Raw genomic sequence first — 17848 nt, forward strand, 5'->3', positions numbered from 1 at the left:
GCGGAGGAAGAAGCCGCTCGTCCTCATTTTACCTCTCCCGCAGTCGCCTTTGCCGCACCGCCTCATTCACGTACGCCTTTCGGCCACGCAGGCGGCTTGAGAGAGGACGTTTCCCTCTGCTGTGTGTGTGTGTGTGCGCTGTGTCGCCGATGACGCTCATACGTTTTTTTTTGTTCTCTTTTTTTTCCACCGGCTGCATGTACAACCTCGGTGACATCTCACAACAGAGGGGAGACATATCACAGCGCTAACACGAAAAGGCGAGTCCGGCGTAAAAGAAGGGAATGCCCAAAAGGTTGAGGGTGTTGTGTACTTTACGTTGCCTTTCTCTTCATACTATTTCCCGTTGGCGTCACTGAAGGACTCGGCCCCTCCCTCCCTCTCGCTACTATTGTTTCCCATGATCGTGGAGCTTGTGCATTATTTTTGTTGCTGGGGGTTGGTCTCCTTGCTTGGTTGCCTGTGTGTGTGCGTGTGTGCGAGGGAGGAGGGAGGGGCGCGTATGCTTGCGTCATTGTTGTCCTCAAAGTTGTGGTGATCAACGGTGAGTGTACTCGCGCTAGCCGACGCCGCCTTGGGGGGGGGAAGAGAAAGGGAAAGGGGGAGGCGGGATGCATGGGAAGTTGTCCATGTCGTCCCCGCTCAAGTGTGTGGATGGCCTGCACGTCAGTGTCGAAAGATGTTCAGTTCACCCATGTGCAATGTACCAGACAGAGCACAGGCGGAGGCATGTGTACACTAGTTAAGAGAAAAAACATGAGGGCACCCATCGATCGGTCGTCCGTCTGCGGCGATCACGAACCCTTCCTCTTCCACCTTCGCATGCCGCCAACCAAGAACAAAGAGCGGCCATAGTGATGCAAGAGACGGGGAGGTGGCCTACGAAAGCGATGCGATCGCCTCCGCCCACAGTATTTCACTTGTATATAGACAGAGGGGGGAGGGGAGGTAGCGTGTTGCATAGCGGCCCGGGGGGGCATGTCAGCGTTACAGCTGCACGAGTACTCTCGCCCTTCTTTCTCAGTGCGTTTTTTCTTTTTTGTTTTCGGAAGCTCCCATCTGCTGCACCGGATCCATTCACCGCATTCCCAGTGCCCATGCAATGAGGAGAGAGAAGAGTCCGAGAGCAGCCCACGCCTTGTCGCACCGCTAGAGAAACAATTCAGTCACGCTACTCCTTTGCGGAGGAGTGTCCTCAGAGAGGGATCCGCTCCCTCTTTGCACGTATATGCGCCTTACTTCACATTCCTTCGGGAGCTCGGGCGAGCGAGCCTCGCTTCAGCGCGCCAACCGGGTTGGGTAGCGGGGTCCTTCTCGTCACGCAGCTTCATACCCACATCCGTCAAGAGAGTCGCCCACACGCGCTGACGCGCACCCCCCCTGTCTTTGATGATGAAGACTCTAGATCAGTGGCTCGAGGACAGCTCGTCCGAGGACGATGTAGACCAGCTACAACAACTCGTCGTCAGCGGCGGCGGCGATCCGCCCAGCACCTCAGATGGCAGCTGCTCCACCGCGTCACGCGTCATCAGCGCCTCGCGCAACAGCGGCGGCACTGCATCCGTGGCCGGAAGTCCCGTCTCGGCGCATACACCGACTGCGCTGCGTCCAGTGAGCCACCCGCCCGGCAGCCTTTACAGAAGGCAAGAGGAAACCCGCGACAAGATGATGCGTCTACTCGGCGGGGATGCCGTTGCCAAGGCCACGTCTTCGGCATCGTCCATCGCGTCACCCCAAAGCCCCGCGTGGCCCATAGCTGCAGCGCCGGACCGCAGTCACTTTCCGTTTGGTGGAACGCCGGCCTCCGCTCATCCTGTGTCGCAGTCCGCGTCGATGCCGACTGCGCTGGCTCGGCCGCTTTCAGCGGCCGCCCAAATGGACACGGCGATCAACTCTGGTCAGCTGACGGAGACCGAGAAGACTACGCAGGGGCTCAACAACGACGCCGCCTACGAGGCGGTAGAGGTGATGGTGGTCGACCGCGGCACTCAGACCGTGTCGACAGTGGGAACGCAGACAGATCCATTGCCCATGCCCTTCGGCGCTTACTATCCGGGACCCTTCGCTCCGTCGCCGTGCACTGGTGCTGGTCTGTGCAGGAGGTGGATGACACCAAGCCTACCACTACCGAGCTACGGCGTTGGCGTCGACAACCAGTCGCTTCGGCCGCACTACCATGACTACGAGCAGCAGGAGGCGGCGGAAGCGGCCAAGCTGCGCGGTGAGCTCGAGATGATTCAGAACACCATTGACATGCTAATCGCCCGTTACAATCTCCCGCCGCCGCCCATGTAGCGCGGCGTGCGGGTCGGTATCGCTGTTTTGTGTTTCGCTCTCCACTGCCTTTCTCGTGCGGTAGCGTACTCTGCCGCCATGACCGCTTTCTAATCCAGGGACGCTCGAAGGGGCGCTTGGCTTTGAGTTTCTTCGCCAACCATGCCGCACAGGGTGCATGCTCATCGTTTTTTTATCTGGCACACGCGCGGAGAGATGTACCGCGGCACCTCCTCTACCGCACGGTGGCCATTGGCGTGTGGAAGACTCATGTGCAGTCGCGGCAACAAGCACCCCAGTGTGAGGCTGCGAGCCTACTGACCTTTACTCTCGCCTCTTTCCCTTTGCTGCCCTCGCAGCCTTGGTGCCTCAACTCAGCAGAGAGTGCTCGCAAGCTCCTCCCGTCGTTGCCGTTGTTCGACGCACTCCCTTCCCCTCCTCCCTCCATACACTGAGTGGGAAAATATAAGCAGCAGCCCATTGCCGTGCCTGCCTGTAGATACGTTCGCACCTTTTTTTTTTTGCGATTGTGTGTGCGCGTGTGTGCTTCATCCCCCCCGCCTCTGGCACGCGCTCACGTGGAGGAAACATGTTCTCTGCGAAATACTACGACGATCCCTTTGGAGACGACGACAATGATATCTGTTACGCCGAAATTGTGTCGGAAGGTGACGACAGTGGCGTGGCTGTCGATGCTCGGTCGCGCTGCCCGTTCCCTCCACCCACTACTGCCCTCAGCCCGGCGTGGCGTTGCACCGGCGAAACGTTGAAGAGTGGATGTGGGGACAGCATGGAAATCCCCCTCTCCACAGCGCATGGCTCGTGGCGCGGCAGCGATCAAGCGAACAACGTGGACTACGAGTCGTACATTGAGCTGCTCCGCACTCAATTGAAGACGGCCAACGCCGACAACAACCGACTGACGGTCGCGCAGACAAAACTAGAGTCCCGCGTGCGCACCCTGTTGTTCGAAAAAGAGAAGGCTGAGCAGCAGCTGCAGCAAGAGAAGGAGCGCAACTGCGCCTTGGCGGAAAGGGTGTCAACGTTAGAGGAGGAACTGGAGCTGATGGCACGCGTCAGCTCGGCAGCACACCAGCGCGGTGCCACGTCGGTAGCGACGAGCAGCCTTCACGTTTCTACAACTCCTGACGCCCCGCGTGCTGTAGCGCCATGTGCACCGCGGCGCGACCCCAACGCCCCCCTGCAGCAGTTCACGGCACCCGACACACCCTTTGAGCGTTCTCATAGCCTCGAACTGAGCCGCTCAGCGGCGCGGCATGCACCGCCAGTGGACGGAAACCGCAGTCTCCGTGCCCGGGAGCAGCTGCACTATGCGCAAGCAGGCTACGCTGCGTCTTCCGGCAGCTTGTATGGACGACAGACTGAGTCTGTGACAACGGCGCTACTGCACAGAGAGCACGCAGGCTACGAGCCACTCGGCGCGGCACCAACTCCAAACCCACAGATGCTACGCACTCAGCGGCGGGCCGTCGCAGCGCAAGAAGCCATTGCAGTCCAGCAGCAGGCTCGGAAGGAGCAGGCGGTCGTGGTGCGGCAGCTAGAGGCGCAACTACTTGAACACAATCAGCATCGTGACGAACTGACGAAGCAGCTTGAGCGTCTAGAGCGCGTACGCACCCGCACGGTAGCGGATCGCAAAAAGAAAGCGGCGATCGAGCGTGACCTTGAAGAGGAAGAGAAGGTGATTGGCCAAATCCGCCTCGAGATGCGCTCGTACGCCTCGCTGCTGCGCTAGCGGCCGATAGGATGGGATACCGCTGGAAACATCGAAGCACCAAGAGCAACGTAGCCTATGAACAGCGCCGTGCGTGCGCCTTGTAAAAACTGACACCCCGGCCCTCCCATGATTCTCGCCCTCCCGTTATCCACTTTGAGGCGCTGCCGACCGGCCTCCCCCCCCCGAGCAAGCGAAAAGACTTGGGGGGTTTGGCCCGCCGGGTTCCCGGCCCCTTCTTCCCCCCCCCCCCCATGGGCCCCGGCCGTCCGCCGGGGGGCAGCGCCCTCCCCCCGGCCCCACCGACCGCCTCCCCGGCGACGCCAAGGCCCCACGCGCGGCTGGGGCGCCCGCAAGGCGCGAACAGGCCGGCGGCCGCATAGCGCCCCGCAGTGGCGCGAGAGGCACCGGCCGAAGGCGACGCGCCCCGCCGCCTCCCCACAAGCGCCGGGCTTTGCGCAAACCATCTCTGCCTCTCTTTCCCCTCTTTTCACTTAACCTCCGCCCCTTGCATCGGTCTCTTCACAGCGCGAGTTGACCGCTAATGCTCTAGGTATATCATTTCCTCCGCATACCTCGGTACAACCACCCTGCCTTTTCCTCTACGCACGGAATGCAACGTGCAGCCATGAGTGTAGCTAAGGATGCTGCCCCGAGAAAAAGGCTCCATTCGAAGCCAAGAAGCAGTAGCAAGGACACCAACAATACGTCAGAGGAGGCTGCGAAACGCAGTCGCCCAACGGCTTTGCACGTCTCCTTTCGAGATGACATGCAAACGGTGAATATTCCTGGCGACCAGGAAAGTCCATCTGATGTTTGGACAGTATACTCTCAGGTAGCGTACAGAACGAAGAGGGAGCAGCGCTTTCTCAAGCGCTCTTTGCAATCGCGCATACATGAGACTCTAGGTAATTGTGCCACCTTGTTCCCGCTGATAAACAGCAGCCAAGGCGGTCAGCGGAGTGCATCTATTAGTTACACTGGGAAGCAGATAGACGGGTCGCTCGTGACCATCCTAGAGGCGCAGGGCTACGGAAAAAACATCGCAGCATGCGCCATGTACGCGCTCTCCGTGTGGCCCTCCCTCCCTATTAAGCAGCGACCCCCTATGTATCCAAAGGTACAGAGATCATTCGAGGCGTTACAGGCCGGCACACGTCTCTATGTCTTCAACGAGAAGCCCAACTCCCCACTGCGGTGTGGCACAGCGCTGCGTCTCTTGCACAGCGTCGATGGAGATGAGGCCAGTGTTGCCATTTTCAACTCTGCGGAGGCCACGGTCATCGACGGGTACATCCCACTCTCCTTTGTTGTATCCCTTTCTTTCGGCTTGGAGCCAGTTGAGCGGGAGCGCCACTTGAAGGCGAACGGTAAAATCACATGCAACGACGGCAACAGGAAGATGGAGGAGTCAGGTACTCGAGCTTTTACGCTCCACTGTGCTGCGCCGGAGAGGTTCTACGTTACCTTTATCGCAGCGACACAGGAAGATTTCGACATGTGGACTCGTGTCATTGATTATTTTGTTTTGCTCAACTCCTGCTGCAGAACCTACATTCAGACCCACTAGTGTACGAAAAGGAGCATTAGGTTATTGGTTTGGCTCTCTTTTATGTCATACCCTTCGCTCTTTGGGGGCATCTTTGTTACGATTTCATAGGCTCCACATTACGCGGAAGGCAGTGCCACAAAAACAGCGTGGCTTAATGCCGGTGCTGCATGTGACACGCCGGTACCACTAAAATATGTGATTCAGAACGCCTTCGTTTTCGTCTTTTACCTAATGACAGCACATGACTGTTCATGAACTTTCGACCTAGATCCTGCTTTTGATTTTTTATTATCTTGTCACATAGCTCTTTGCCATTTTTTTATATCCAACAGGGTATTGCTGATCGAGCTTTCCTCTTGTAGCACTTCACCGTGAAAAGTCAAAGAAATCCTGTCAAGCAAACTGCGCCCCTACAGCTTTCGCTCTCCTTTTACCTCAAGTGCATCTTGAGAGTCACGTTTTTCTTCCAAAGGGCTAATGAAACAGGTGTGGGCTCCGTGGTACAATTCGGGTCTGCCTGAGCCTGACTGTACGCACTACTTACACGCTTGTGCCGCTATAATGCTCCTCTTTCAGCTACTTTGCTTTTGGTCCTCGTCCCTTGGCATCTATTTTCTCATCTCCCGTAAGCTTCGAGTCTCCTTTCCACCCCTCTTCTTCGGCTCTTGCCCTTTCCTTTCAAGTGATCACAGCAGTCATGATCTGGTGCTCATCATGTCGCTATATTCCGACATAGTGTCCGACCAGGTGCCCGCAGCTATCTCGGCAATTCGAAGCCAGCTGGTACAATGGGGTCCCTCTCAACTGGCCCGAGCAGTTTGCACCGTATGCATCAGCTTCTTACGGAAGTACTGGGCGTGGGCCATGTACTTCATCATTCTCCGAAAGCTGTATCGCATCTGGAGCCGCGCCAACAAGCGTGCCTCCAAGCCGAAGCGAATTAAGAGGTCCTCTGCATCTATTCCTGACAGCAGCGAGTCCGTCGCTGACTTCGTGACAACGCCTCGAACAGTGGATGCCGCGTTACTCTCTGACAGTGCGCATTCTGTGCCGTCGAAAAATCAGGTGATTGTGGGGGATGGCGTCATTGTCGTAAATCGCAACGATCGCTACGTCGAGGTGTATGAGCGCAGGAATGTCGCCAAAGTAGACAATGTCGACGCAGAGGTCAAGGCCATACTAAAGGAGTTTTCGGGCTGCAGCTGCAAGTGAGCCCAACGGAGAGGGTGGTGACTCCTCCCTCGGGACCCTATCGGTTTTTCTCCACTTGCCTTCTTCCCTGAAGTATCCCCGATGAGGCAACATATGCTCTTGTTTCTTCTTGGTGGGTTCCCTTATGGAGCATATATGTTTTTTTTCTTTCTCTCAGCTTCTTTCAGCGAAAAGAAAAACAAACGACTGTGACTCCCTTTCTCCTACCTTATACACCGGAGGACTGAAAAATGCGGTACAGCCGTCAGACACTCCGACAAAAGATTTCCGCTGTGGTTCTCTTACCTTCTCTTTGTGGGCGTCAAATGCTGTTCTTTAACTCTGATGAGCCAAATAGAAAGGAAGTTAGTGCGACCAAGCGATAGCCATACAGCGCATAAACTATGCAAGCTGCAGCCGCAGGTGTCCTCCCGACATGGTTGCCAGCTGCTCCAAGGTACATTACCCAAAAGATACGTGGCAGTTTTTTTTTCTAGTGGCCACGGGGATATCTCTTCCGGCGTGCTTCCTCTTGGAAGGCGCCGCTGGATGTACTTGGCAGGCAGCCAATATCACCCTCCTCAACTTCCGTTGCCTCTCTTCTTGCTGCCGCCACCCTCACTTCTGCTCGTTTACTACAGATTTGTAGATCGTACGTGCGCAGTGGCGTCTTGGGGCTCTACTGCTGCTCTCTTTTCGCCTATTAGACGAGACGATGAGTCTAGACGATCAACCTATTGGGGAAGGGGGCGCCCCCAAGTCGTTTGGTGAATCTTCGGGGACCGCGGAGGACTTCAGCTCCTGCTCGGTGAGCGAAGCGCTGTCTCACAGTAATTGGAAGGCGCGTAAAGATGGGTACGAGAGAATACAAAGGGATCCTATTAAGCACAAGAAGCTTCTTCTTGACAATATCAAGCACATTACCAACGAAGGCAATGCGACAGTTCAGGAGGCTGCCATCGAGGCTCTTGTTGCCGTTCTTTCTGAGTGCAATGACGCGGAGCGCTGCCAGCTCGCTGAGGCAGCATTGCCAATCGTTGTTGAGAAAGGCATCACTGGGCGGCCCAAAGCGGTGCAGTTGAGCCAGCAGTTTATATATACGCTTGTAGAGGAGGGGTGCGGCGCGGTCGTTTTTGCCGCGCTTCTCCCTTCCATGAAGCATAAAACACCAAAGAACAGGCTCGCCACAGCGCAAACCGTAGCTGCGTTAGTTTCAGAGTACGGGGTACAGCACTTTCCTCTGAAAGAGATTCTGAAGGCCATGCAGCCGCTCTTCAACGACGCGAACGCGCAGGTTCGGAAAGAGGCGATCGCGCTGTGCTGCCAGTGCTATCGGTACATCGGCGCTAGCATCAAGGCGTTTCTCACAGACCTGCGAGATGTTCAGCTGCAGGAGGTTCAAAAGCAATTCCAAAGCCTCAAGGTTGGTGAGAGGCCCCCGAAGACGATCAAGGGTGCTGTAGCATCGAGCGGGGATATCAAGGGCGGTAAGACCTCTCTTACAGCGGCCCACCCGATACGATCTCTCACCGGTGACGATACAGTTGCTGTTGACGATGCTGGCTTCGAACTTTTAGAGGAGTCAGCGGTCATACCACGCCTCCCCAAAAATTTCTTTCGTGTAGCGCTAGATAAAGAGAAAACGTGGCAGGAGCGTGTTGAGTATGTGAGCGAGCATCTCTTGCCTCTTCTCGCAGCACCTCGGTTCCGCTCAAAGGACAACTACCACGAGCTTGCAAGCATGGTGAAGGAGTACTTAGTTGACCCACAGGCGCCGCTGATGCTTCTGGGCTTCAAAATGGTGCAGGATTGCGCTCGTGGACTGCGCAGTGACTTCGGCCCATATGCAAGGCTTTACATTTCGCCCTTGCTGGACAAAATGAAGGACAAGAAGGTGAGCGTGCAGCTCCACGTCATGAAGACGCTAGAGGACTTGATCTGCTTCAACTGCATCTCAATGGACCAGTGCAACGACGACTTTGAGCAGACGCTGCAGAGCAAGAACCCAACCCAACGCACAGTCCTGCTGAACTATCTTATCCGTATGGTGGACACTCTCGGCGATCGCAGCCGCTACACCAAGTTGGGGCGCTCCGTAGCGATGCTGGGGCGCGTAGTGAACGACGAGAAAGCATCCATCCGTGATGTGGCGTACGTACTTCTCGACCGACTGATGCAGGCCTTTGGTGCAGGTCAGTATAAGAGTCTCCTGGCGCGCCTAGATGACAACCAGCGTCATAATATGGCTACTGCCGTGGCTCGCGGTGCGCCCGCTGTGGGGCCGCGCTCTGCCACCGAGCGACAAGCTTTGGAGCTTTCTACACAGAGTGGCGGCACCAACGGCACCACCCCATTTAGCTCACCTGCAAAAAAGGTGCCCCGTGTCGAGGACCTGTCGGCGTCGACGACAGCACTCACTTCACCGCCGCGAGTGCGCACCACACCCGCACCCGGTCCGACGGCTGTCGCTCGGCGTCTTTCTGATCTTGGCAGGGAAGATGGCGCGAAGGCGGACCCAGAGCCACACGGCGCGCTGGCATTTGCGCCGCCTCGAGCCTCGTCGCTGGCGCGCAGGTCCGTGGCATCAAGCGCGTCCGTCCCGGAGCGGCAGTCAGTTGGGAGAGGTCGTGCTGCTGCCGCACGTGGCAGCGGTGTCGGCCACAACGGTAGCAAGGCGGCCGGAGAAGACTTCGTTGCCCTGGAGTCGTTGCTCCCGACAAAGATGGAGTCTCTGACGATGATACTCGGGCTGCTGAACGGCGACAGCACGGTGCTCGACTTGGTGCGGTCACATGAGTGGGCGCGGCGACAAGAGGGTGTGAAGAAGGTCTTTGCCATGGTGCAGCAGTGGACGCCAGCACAGGCTACACGTGCCATGGAGTACTTGCTGGTGTACATCCGAGCACACCCCTCCTTCCGCGAGCCGACTTTTCAAGTTTTCACCCTCATCACCCAGGTCTTTCGTGTGGCGCTGGCAAAGGTGACGACGCTGAGTATGGCAGCGGGTTACGCCATCGTGTCTGGCTTTACATCACGTCTTGCTGAGCCCAAGAACAAGCCTTTAGTGCGTGAGGTATGCAGCCTTGTTGCCGGCAAGCTTGGCCAGCGCTTTGTTGTACGCCACATGCTAGACACGGCTGCTACAGTCAAGACGCCGAAGCTACTGCAGGAAGTGTGTGAGTATGTGCGAGAGGCAGTCCAGCAACAGTCAGACAGTGAGGAGGCTGTGCGAGAAGTGGTGGAAGCGAAAGGTGTGTTGCACTTCGTCAAGACGGTGTGCTCCAACTTCAACAGCACCGGGGCGCGGCAGGAGGCGGTGCTGCTCCTCGTAGCCTTGCGCCGCTCGCCACAGGTGCCGACCGTAGCGGTGGAGAGGTGCGTGGCGTCACTTCAGCCTCCATTGCGGGCTTTGTTTGAGCGAGAGCTGAACCGGCCGGAGGGCGTAACCACGATTGCTGGGCCGTCACCGCCGATAAGAACCTCAGTGGCACTCCCTGCTGGTGCAGCGGCGCCGACACCGCCATCCCCTATGCAGAAACGAGTACGCACGGTCAGCCAGTCAACCGGGCCCGGTACGCGCACAAGCGTCCCGGCATCGGCGTCACCGAGCCGCCCTTCGCTGCAGCGGCGCTCGCTTAGTGACGCAGAGGTGTCTCCAAATTCTCATCATCGCACGTCCTCTACCGGTGGCACGGGGGCGACAACGCGTCTTACCAACGGACATGCCAGCTCTGTGAGACCATTGACACGCAACAGTTGTTCTGGCGGCGCCGCCTTGCCAGGAGGTCTCCGGTCCATCCTGCACGAGATCAATTCCGGCGTGGACTGGCGCGATCGACTGAATGGTGTCCGACACGCCGAGGCTTTCGTGGCAGAAACACCACGGCCGCTCCCAGGCCACTGCGCCGCAGCGCTGCTCAAGGCACTGCAAGGTCGCTTCGAGGAGGCGAACAAGAACATCGTCGTGGACGTGCTGCGCTTAATTCCCGTAGTGGTTGATGCCGCCAGGTCAGAGGAGTGCCGCTCCGCGCTGCGACAGCTGACCCCGGGGGTGCTGGCAATGCTCGGAGACCAGAAGGCTGCCTTGCGCGAGGAGGCGCGGCACGTGGCGTTCTTTGCGATGAGCGTTGTGGGCCTTGAATCCCTCCTGCCACTCCTACAGCGACCGTTGTCGTCGGACTCAAACGCGTGCCGGCAGAACGTGCTCGAAATGATGGTCAAAGGGTTCGAGCAGCTTCCTGCGGACGCGACGATGCCTCGCGCTGGAATGCAGCTGCTCACCCCGGCTGTGATAGCCTCCATTATGGACCGTCTGCTTGAGGTACGCGTAGTCGCGGAGCAGGTGCTGGGCTGTATGCTAGGCGTTGTAGGTGAGGACACGGTCATGCAAAGCGTGCAGCAACTCAAGCCAGCCGAGCAGCAAGCGGTGATGCCGGCGGTAGAGAGGCAGATTGAGCACAGACGACGCCAACTGCAAGAGAAACAGCCCGAGGAGCTACAGGAGCAGCTACCGTCAGTAGCGAAGGCTGTCTTGTCCTTTCCGACAGTAGCGAGCGGCCATCTTGACAACGAAGAGAGCCGGTGCGAAACACCATACCAATCGGCGCCGTCGGTGAGCAGCCCTGGAACTCCACGCGTGGCCAGCAGCGGCACCGCGACACCGCGCCGCTGGTCAGCAGCCCACGCAACGTGCAATGTGCGCCCGGATACCACCACCACGCGACAAAACAGTAAATGCGCCGGCACACAGGAATCAGAGGTTGCAATGCACGCTAGATCAACGGATCAAGCGCTTGCGGGTGCCGCAGCTGCACAGTCTCGGCCACTGCCGGCATCTTCCAGTGGACCTGTTACACGATCTGCCGTGCTTCCGAGTCGTCTGTCCGCTGCATCGAAGACGGCCATGCCTGCAAAGGTGTCGCCGCTATCAGACGCGGCCTGCACCCTGATCATGACCACCGACGTCTCTCCCCTCGCTGATGACAACGAGGAACTGTATACAATCCGTGAGATCCTCGTTGGGCTGCGGTCGGCCACCTCCGAGGTTGCACTAGCGATGTGTAACGACTTTCTCCGTCACCTGCGCGCGGGCGTCGACTGCGGCACTCCCGAGGTAGTCCAGGTGATGGTGGAACGCTTGTACGAAAACACGCAGCACTTTAACAGTGACTTGGCTCATGCGTTGATTGAGTGCCTGACGGCGATGTTCGTGACCCCGCGCTGCGCAATGCGCTGCCACTGCCAGCTGCTGTTTCGTGTGATGGGTGCCTTCTTCGACTGCCTCTTGTCGGAGAGGTTCTCGCTGCATGAGCCAGTGATCAAAGCCTTAAACGCTACAACGCTGAGGCTGCTTGAGGGTTGCCCTACTAACGACGTGTTCAGCGCGCTGCTGTCCCGACTGACCACCTACTCTGCTGCCTACCTCTCCAGTGGCCAGAAGACGGATCTGAAGTTCATTCAGGTGACGGTGAAGTGCGTGATGCGAGTGGACTTGGCCAAAGTAAGCCCTGACACCATCATTTTGTGCTGCCACGAATATTTGCTGCAGCACCCGCCAAGTGCATTTCGTAACTTGGACGACTTGCCGATTCGGACGGTGAAGACAGTTTTGCAGACGACCACGAAGCGGCACGGAGTAGCGCTCCTGACCACAGCTGAGAATCTTGTAGGGCCGCAGAATCTCGTCACGCACTTTATTCGCGCCTGCCTGGAGTTGCGCAACAAGGCCGCGAAGGAGAGGGGGCAGAACGAGGAACAAGCGATCGAGGAGAGCCGCCACGAGCAGCGAGCGAGTCAGTCGCCGGCTCCCTCTTCTGCGAAAGAAAAGGCCCGCTCCTCGCCACCAACGTCGAGCTCCATCACCGCTGCTACTAGTGGTGCTGCTACTGCCGCCGCCGCCAGAGCTGTTTCTCCTGGTACAACCCCGACCACTGCCACAGCCTCGCTCACCCCTAAAAAGGTCATTTTCACGCCGTTGCGGCGAAAGAAACGCGCGAGTCAGCACGCTGACCCCAATACAACTCTGACATCCTTCCTGAGCACAACCGCGGCCTCCGCCACTGGTTCTTCGCCTGGAGGCTTATCTTCGATGTCCGCGCCGGCGCGCACGTCGCGCACTCCCCTGAAAGGGTGTTCACGACTACAAGCTGCCGCTGTCGCCGGCCAGGGCGCGCCAGAGAGCCCTGCACCGAGCACCGCTGCTGTCGCCGGCTCGTCTACAGTAATGACGAAGAGTGGGCTCAATGGGCGGGCACATTCCAGCCAAACAAATGTCTCGGCAGCGACCCCCAGAGACGCTAAGAAGGACTTGACCGAGATCTTTGCCCATATCCGCAACCATGTCACTTCGAGCAGCGGCATCGATGAGCTTTACACAATACTGAGGAATGCACCTCTAAACAGCTACGAGGAAGCATTTCGCGTGCAGTTCAATCGCTGCTCGGAAGCGTTCCGGCTGTACATCAAGCGAAAGCTCGAGCGCAAGGTTGAGGAGGACTCTAGCAAGCCTGCAAACTTTAAGCTGCCGCCGGTGCTCCAGAATCTCTCGTAGCACGTTTCCTTGCTCTCGTATCCCTCATTTCGCTGCCCGCTCTAAGAGTAAGGGATAGTCTTTCGCAGCATCTGCTGAGCTTGGTGGTGAGTGTCGCGTCGCCCTACCGTGCGCGGCATGCTGTTCATCCGGAATGGCGCGCGCGTGCCTCTGCTTCCTTTTTCCCTGTGCAAGCCGCCCTGCCATCCCCGCCTTGGACTCGCCATCACCACGTCCTCCCCTCCTCCCACGAAGTCCGGTGATGGTACATCCGCTCTTGTGCTTTTACAGCCCTTGTCACCGGTCCCGTGTGACGGAGGGGTGCTTGGGTGGGTGGGAAGCTCACTTCAGTGCGTGTGGCAAGAAAGGGGGGCTCCAGTGCCTCCACTCTCTCCCCCACCCTCTCTCTCTGGGAGGAAGGTCAAGCAGCCCGCCCCTCGCCTTCTGTCCCTTTCCAGACACGGACCCGCCTCTGCGAGTGGCAGGGCCACCTCCCTACAACGCGGAGAAGCCGGAGTGATGGATCGCTGCCGGCTGCCAGGCCCTGCATGGCGTTGCGTCAGTGTGGCGGGTGACCCTGAAGACGTATGTGCCATCCCCCCGTGACGATCAATGTGTCAGCGTAGCCCGAGCGTATCTTGCCCTGCCCTCGCTCTGCCGACTGGCGCGGCGGCTGAGCGGCATGGGAAGAGGGGGGGGAATGCGCCACGTGGCGGCCGGGGCCTTGCTGAGGTGGCCGAGCTGCCACTGCCGTGACGCGTGTATCTGCGTCTGCCTTCGCAGGACGAGGGGAGGGGGTGGCCTCTGTGGCAGGTCGCGGCGGAGAGGAGGGGGAGGGCGGCGAATGGACGTGTGACTCGGGCGCTGCGGTGTGCGTGTGTGGCAGAGCGAATGGAAATGCCGGATAAAGGGAAGGAGAACATAGAGTCGATGCACGCAATAAAAAGGGTGGGGCCTCTTTGCAGGACCATAGGCCGGTCTGTTTCTTAAGTGCATCGCTGCCTTTCTGGTAACCTCATGTTGCTCTCGCCGTGTGTTGCGAAACGTCTCCTCGGAGAGACGCTCCTGGGGGTGGGCTTTGCCGCTGCCTCTTCTCATCGCCACTACACACGAAGAGGGAGCCGCCGTTCTGCCCTTTGGACTTGTTCGTTCAGTGTTGACCTGTTTTTAGAGTTCACGTCCTTTCCTCCGTACGCTGGCCCGATTTCTCTTCCCAAAAGCCGCGCTGAGCCCACCGTGAAAACCCCCTTCATCCACCTCGAGAGGACAGACCGGGTGCACGTTGTTCAAGATGTTTGACTGTCTCTCACGCCCTCTTCCTCTGCTGCGGGCCCGACACTCACTTTTGTTCCCCCCTTTCTTCCCCCCTGCTCGTTATGGTGAGGTGAAGGAAGGAGCAAAGAACGGAGTCCGTGCGCGTAGAAGGGGGATGGCAGGTGGTGGTGGGGAGGAGGGGACTCTGAATCCAGTTGTTCACATCATACGCAGAAAAAAATACCATCTGTTCCTCTTTTCCATTCTCTCTTTCCAGTGTGATGTGAATCGCAGATGCGGTTTTGGTCTTTGTATTTGGTTCTTGTGGGCGCATGCATTGACTTCGCCTCGTGGCCACTATGTCAGTGGACGCTACATGTGGTGGTGGTGGCATGCTTGTGGAAGTCTGCATCAGGGTGCTACGGAATGCCTTTTCTTTCCTCCTTCGCTGTACTCCTCGAATCTGGCATTGAGGCATCACTCAGATAGCGTGTGTGCACATTAAGGGCACGTATGTATAGGTCTTTCTGCTGTGTACGTACCACTAAATAGCAGAAAGGGTGCATGCTGCACCCACTGGGCATCCCCCAGAGAAAAGCGTTTTGAGGTGGCTGTGTGTCTTCCGTCTTCCCTACCCACTCTGCAAGGAGCTCGCCTGCATCTACTCGCTCGCGCGACGAGAGGTCGTGACCGGTGTTCTCTTCGGTCGGTCTCTCTCGCTCTTTCGATGGTCGAAGGCCTTTTTGCTTTGTTTTTTTCCATTTCTCTGTGATGTGTGGGCCCCTTTTCTCCCCAGCCTCTTGCCGTTTACTCTTTTTCCTCCGTGCTGCGGAGGCTTGGAAAACTCTCTCGGCCCCTTTCCTCTCTGCATTCTCACGCTGTGCGTTTGTGTGCGGGGGAGGGGGGGAAGGTGCATTGCATGCAATGCACGTGGCACCACCGCGTCCGTTTGTATGTCAGCTTGTATGCCTGCGTGCTGCAATGCTTGCCTGCTCTTGCTTCGGCATTTTTTCCGAGGGCTGTGGCAGGCGGAAGGATAGGTCTCGCGCAGAGGCTGGAAATAGAAGGGCTTGAAACTTTTCCTCAAGGAGCGTGGTGCAGTGGTGTTGGTGTTTGGAGGGGGGGGCAGAGCGTGTTGCCATTGGTGGGATTGCACTGCTGTTCTCGCTTTCCAGCGCGCAGCCTCTCCGCTGTTTCGCGTCTAGGTGGTCTACCTCTCTCTCTCGCTACGCCGTCGCCTGCTGGCCTCTACTGCTGCCTGTGACATCTGCGCTCGAATCGCTTTCTCCCTCTCCCTGCCCCAATCAAAGCGAAGGAGAGAGAAAACACCTCCTCAGGCACCTTCACATCAGCGAGGAACCTCTTGTGTTCCTGATATCGACACTCATACACACCCACACGTATGCAAGGGCTCGCCCCCTTGCGAATGGCGGGACGACAGAGTTGCCATGGCGCACATGGACAAATACTGGATACCCATCAAGTACGCCTTCACCTCGCTGGTCGTGGTGACTGTGTCTGAGGTGGCGAAGCGTAGCGATCGCGCTGGCGGCCTGGTGGCGGCCCTTCCCCTCGTCAGTATCCTGTCGCTCATTTGGCTACATATGGAGAAGCAACCGGCGGACAAGATATCGAATCACGCATGGCACACATTTTGGTACGTCCTCCCGACTCTCCCCATGTTTCTTCTCTTTCCCTGGTTGTATGAGTACCTCGATTTCTGGTGGTCGCTGCTCCTGGTGAGCGTCTTCACGGTTCTTGTATTCCAGCTGTTTGCGCTGTACATGAAGCGTTGGGGTGTGGAGCTGATGTAGGTGGGGCCAGGGGTGGAGTGGGGGGGGGCTGCGCTGTATCAGACGAGCGTCGTGATCGCCGAAGCCGCTGCCGCCTCAGGCGATTTTTTTAACCCTTTTGGGTGGAATGAGAGAGCACTGTGATGGGCTCTATTCGACCGACTTCCGCGAGCACACGCACCCACCAACGCCATGGGCGTCTGTGCTTCAACAACAGCAGAGAGGATCCCCCATCAAAATGACATGGCCCACTCATAGGAGAGAGGCGCGTGGTGCGGAGGCGCTACACCTCTCCCGTCTCTCAGATTGCACACCCACGCGCCAGAGGTGGCGAGGTACTAGCACGGAGGGAAAAAGAGGTCTGGTGGCGACATCGCAGCTTGCCCCCCTCCCCTCACGCACCCTTGTGGACTGCTCCTCCGCTCTTTGTTCCTCGTTTGCTTCTTCGCCCCCCCATCGGCAGGCGCGCTTTCTTGTTGGGTTGTGCTTCCTCCTCTATTTTCCCTTGGTACCGCCGTTCCTCCTCCCCTCATCATCTGTCATCTCTCCTTGTCGCCCGTCTCTGCACCCAAATGAGCATACATGGACTTGGGCGCTTCCGTTCGTGTGAGACTGGGCAGAGTGGCGGAGGGGATTCTCCATTGCAGATACGTGGAAAGAGAGAGTGCTGTCGCGAGCCCATGGGGGAGTGCGGAAGGCCCCCCCCAAAATGAAGAAGGGATAGGGAAACGGGAGTGCTGTCAGGCTCTTCTGTTTATTCTGACGGTTTCCCCTTCCGCCCCCCTCCTCCCCCTCTTCATCTGACGCCAAGTCGTCCTCATCGGCTTGCTGCGTCCGTAACTATAGCCAGAGTCTCTCGCCGCACTACACCAGCTGGACCAGCTCGACCCCAATCTCCGCTTTTCGACTACTCTCATCATCGTGGCTTTCAAGAGAGGGATAGGTGATGGTGGCGGGTGGTGGTGGTGTGGCGGGGAGGGAGAGGATCTCGACAAGGCCACGCTCATTGCACCTCTCTTTTTTTTCGCCCCCGTTGTTCCCTCTGCTGCTTATTTCTTTTTCTTTTATCAGTGCTTTTCTCCCCCCTCTCTCTTACCTCATCAACGGCGGTCACGCAGCCGGACGCTCTTTCATGAAGGGTGACCACGCCTGGTCGTTTTCTGACAAGCGTCGGCATAGCACCACCCCCTTTTACATATTTTTCAGACTTCCTTTCCAACTTCAACAGCATACCGTTTGCGCATCTCTTTGTGTGCTGTTGAGCTGCTTGCAACGTACCCTTGCTTGCACCCTACTCCTCTCTACGCTTGACAACAACAGAACCACCCACCCAGACGTATCTCTCTCTCTAGATATATATGTGTCACTGCTTCCCTGTTGATTTTCTGCTTCCTCCTGTTTGACGAGTCCATTCTGCTGCCTCCTCCCCCCTCGACTGCAAAAAAAAAACGCACAATAGAGAGTACACGAACAGCGCCACTTGAGGTGCGTGCACGATCCGAAACGACCCTCTCACCGAG

The 17848-nt window shown here is 57.8% G+C and overlaps 5 protein-coding genes across 5 annotated transcripts; all 5 read left to right on the forward strand.

Moving 5' to 3' along the window:
• Positions 1-1389: 1389 nt before the first annotated feature.
• Positions 1390-2295, forward strand: LSCM1_03789 (uncharacterized protein; the record flags this gene model as incomplete). The annotated part of the gene is made up of 1 exon (XM_067321322.1): positions 1390-2295. One exon carries the CDS (start codon positions 1390-1392, stop codon positions 2293-2295), a length of 906 nt encoding a protein of 301 aa, XP_067176690.1.
• Positions 2296-2863: 568 nt separating this feature from the next.
• LSCM1_03790 (uncharacterized protein) lies at positions 2864-4030 on the forward strand (the record flags this gene model as incomplete). Its single annotated transcript, XM_067321323.1, has 1 exon — positions 2864-4030. One exon carries the CDS (start codon positions 2864-2866, stop codon positions 4028-4030), a length of 1167 nt encoding a protein of 388 aa, XP_067176691.1.
• A 607-nt stretch (positions 4031-4637) lies between these two features.
• LSCM1_03791 (uncharacterized protein) lies at positions 4638-5579 on the forward strand (the record flags this gene model as incomplete). Its single annotated transcript, XM_067321324.1, has 1 exon — positions 4638-5579. The coding sequence occupies one exon, from the start codon at positions 4638-4640 to the stop codon at positions 5577-5579; it is 942 nt and encodes a 313-aa protein (XP_067176692.1).
• Positions 5580-6275: 696 nt separating this feature from the next.
• On the forward strand, positions 6276-6773 carry LSCM1_03792 (uncharacterized protein; the record flags this gene model as incomplete). Its single annotated transcript, XM_067321325.1, has 1 exon — positions 6276-6773. The coding sequence occupies one exon, from the start codon at positions 6276-6278 to the stop codon at positions 6771-6773; it is 498 nt and encodes a 165-aa protein (XP_067176693.1).
• Positions 6774-7467: 694 nt separating this feature from the next.
• On the forward strand, positions 7468-13302 carry LSCM1_03793 (uncharacterized protein; the record flags this gene model as incomplete). The annotated part of the gene is made up of 1 exon (XM_067321326.1): positions 7468-13302. One exon carries the CDS (start codon positions 7468-7470, stop codon positions 13300-13302), a length of 5835 nt encoding a protein of 1944 aa, XP_067176694.1.
• Between the last annotated feature and the right edge of the window lie 4546 nt (positions 13303-17848).

Source organism: Leishmania martiniquensis, chromosome 30, assembly GCF_017916325.1.
Source record: "Leishmania martiniquensis isolate LSCM1 chromosome 30, whole genome shotgun sequence".
Lineage (NCBI taxonomy): Eukaryota > Euglenozoa > Kinetoplastea > Trypanosomatida > Trypanosomatidae > Leishmania > Leishmania martiniquensis.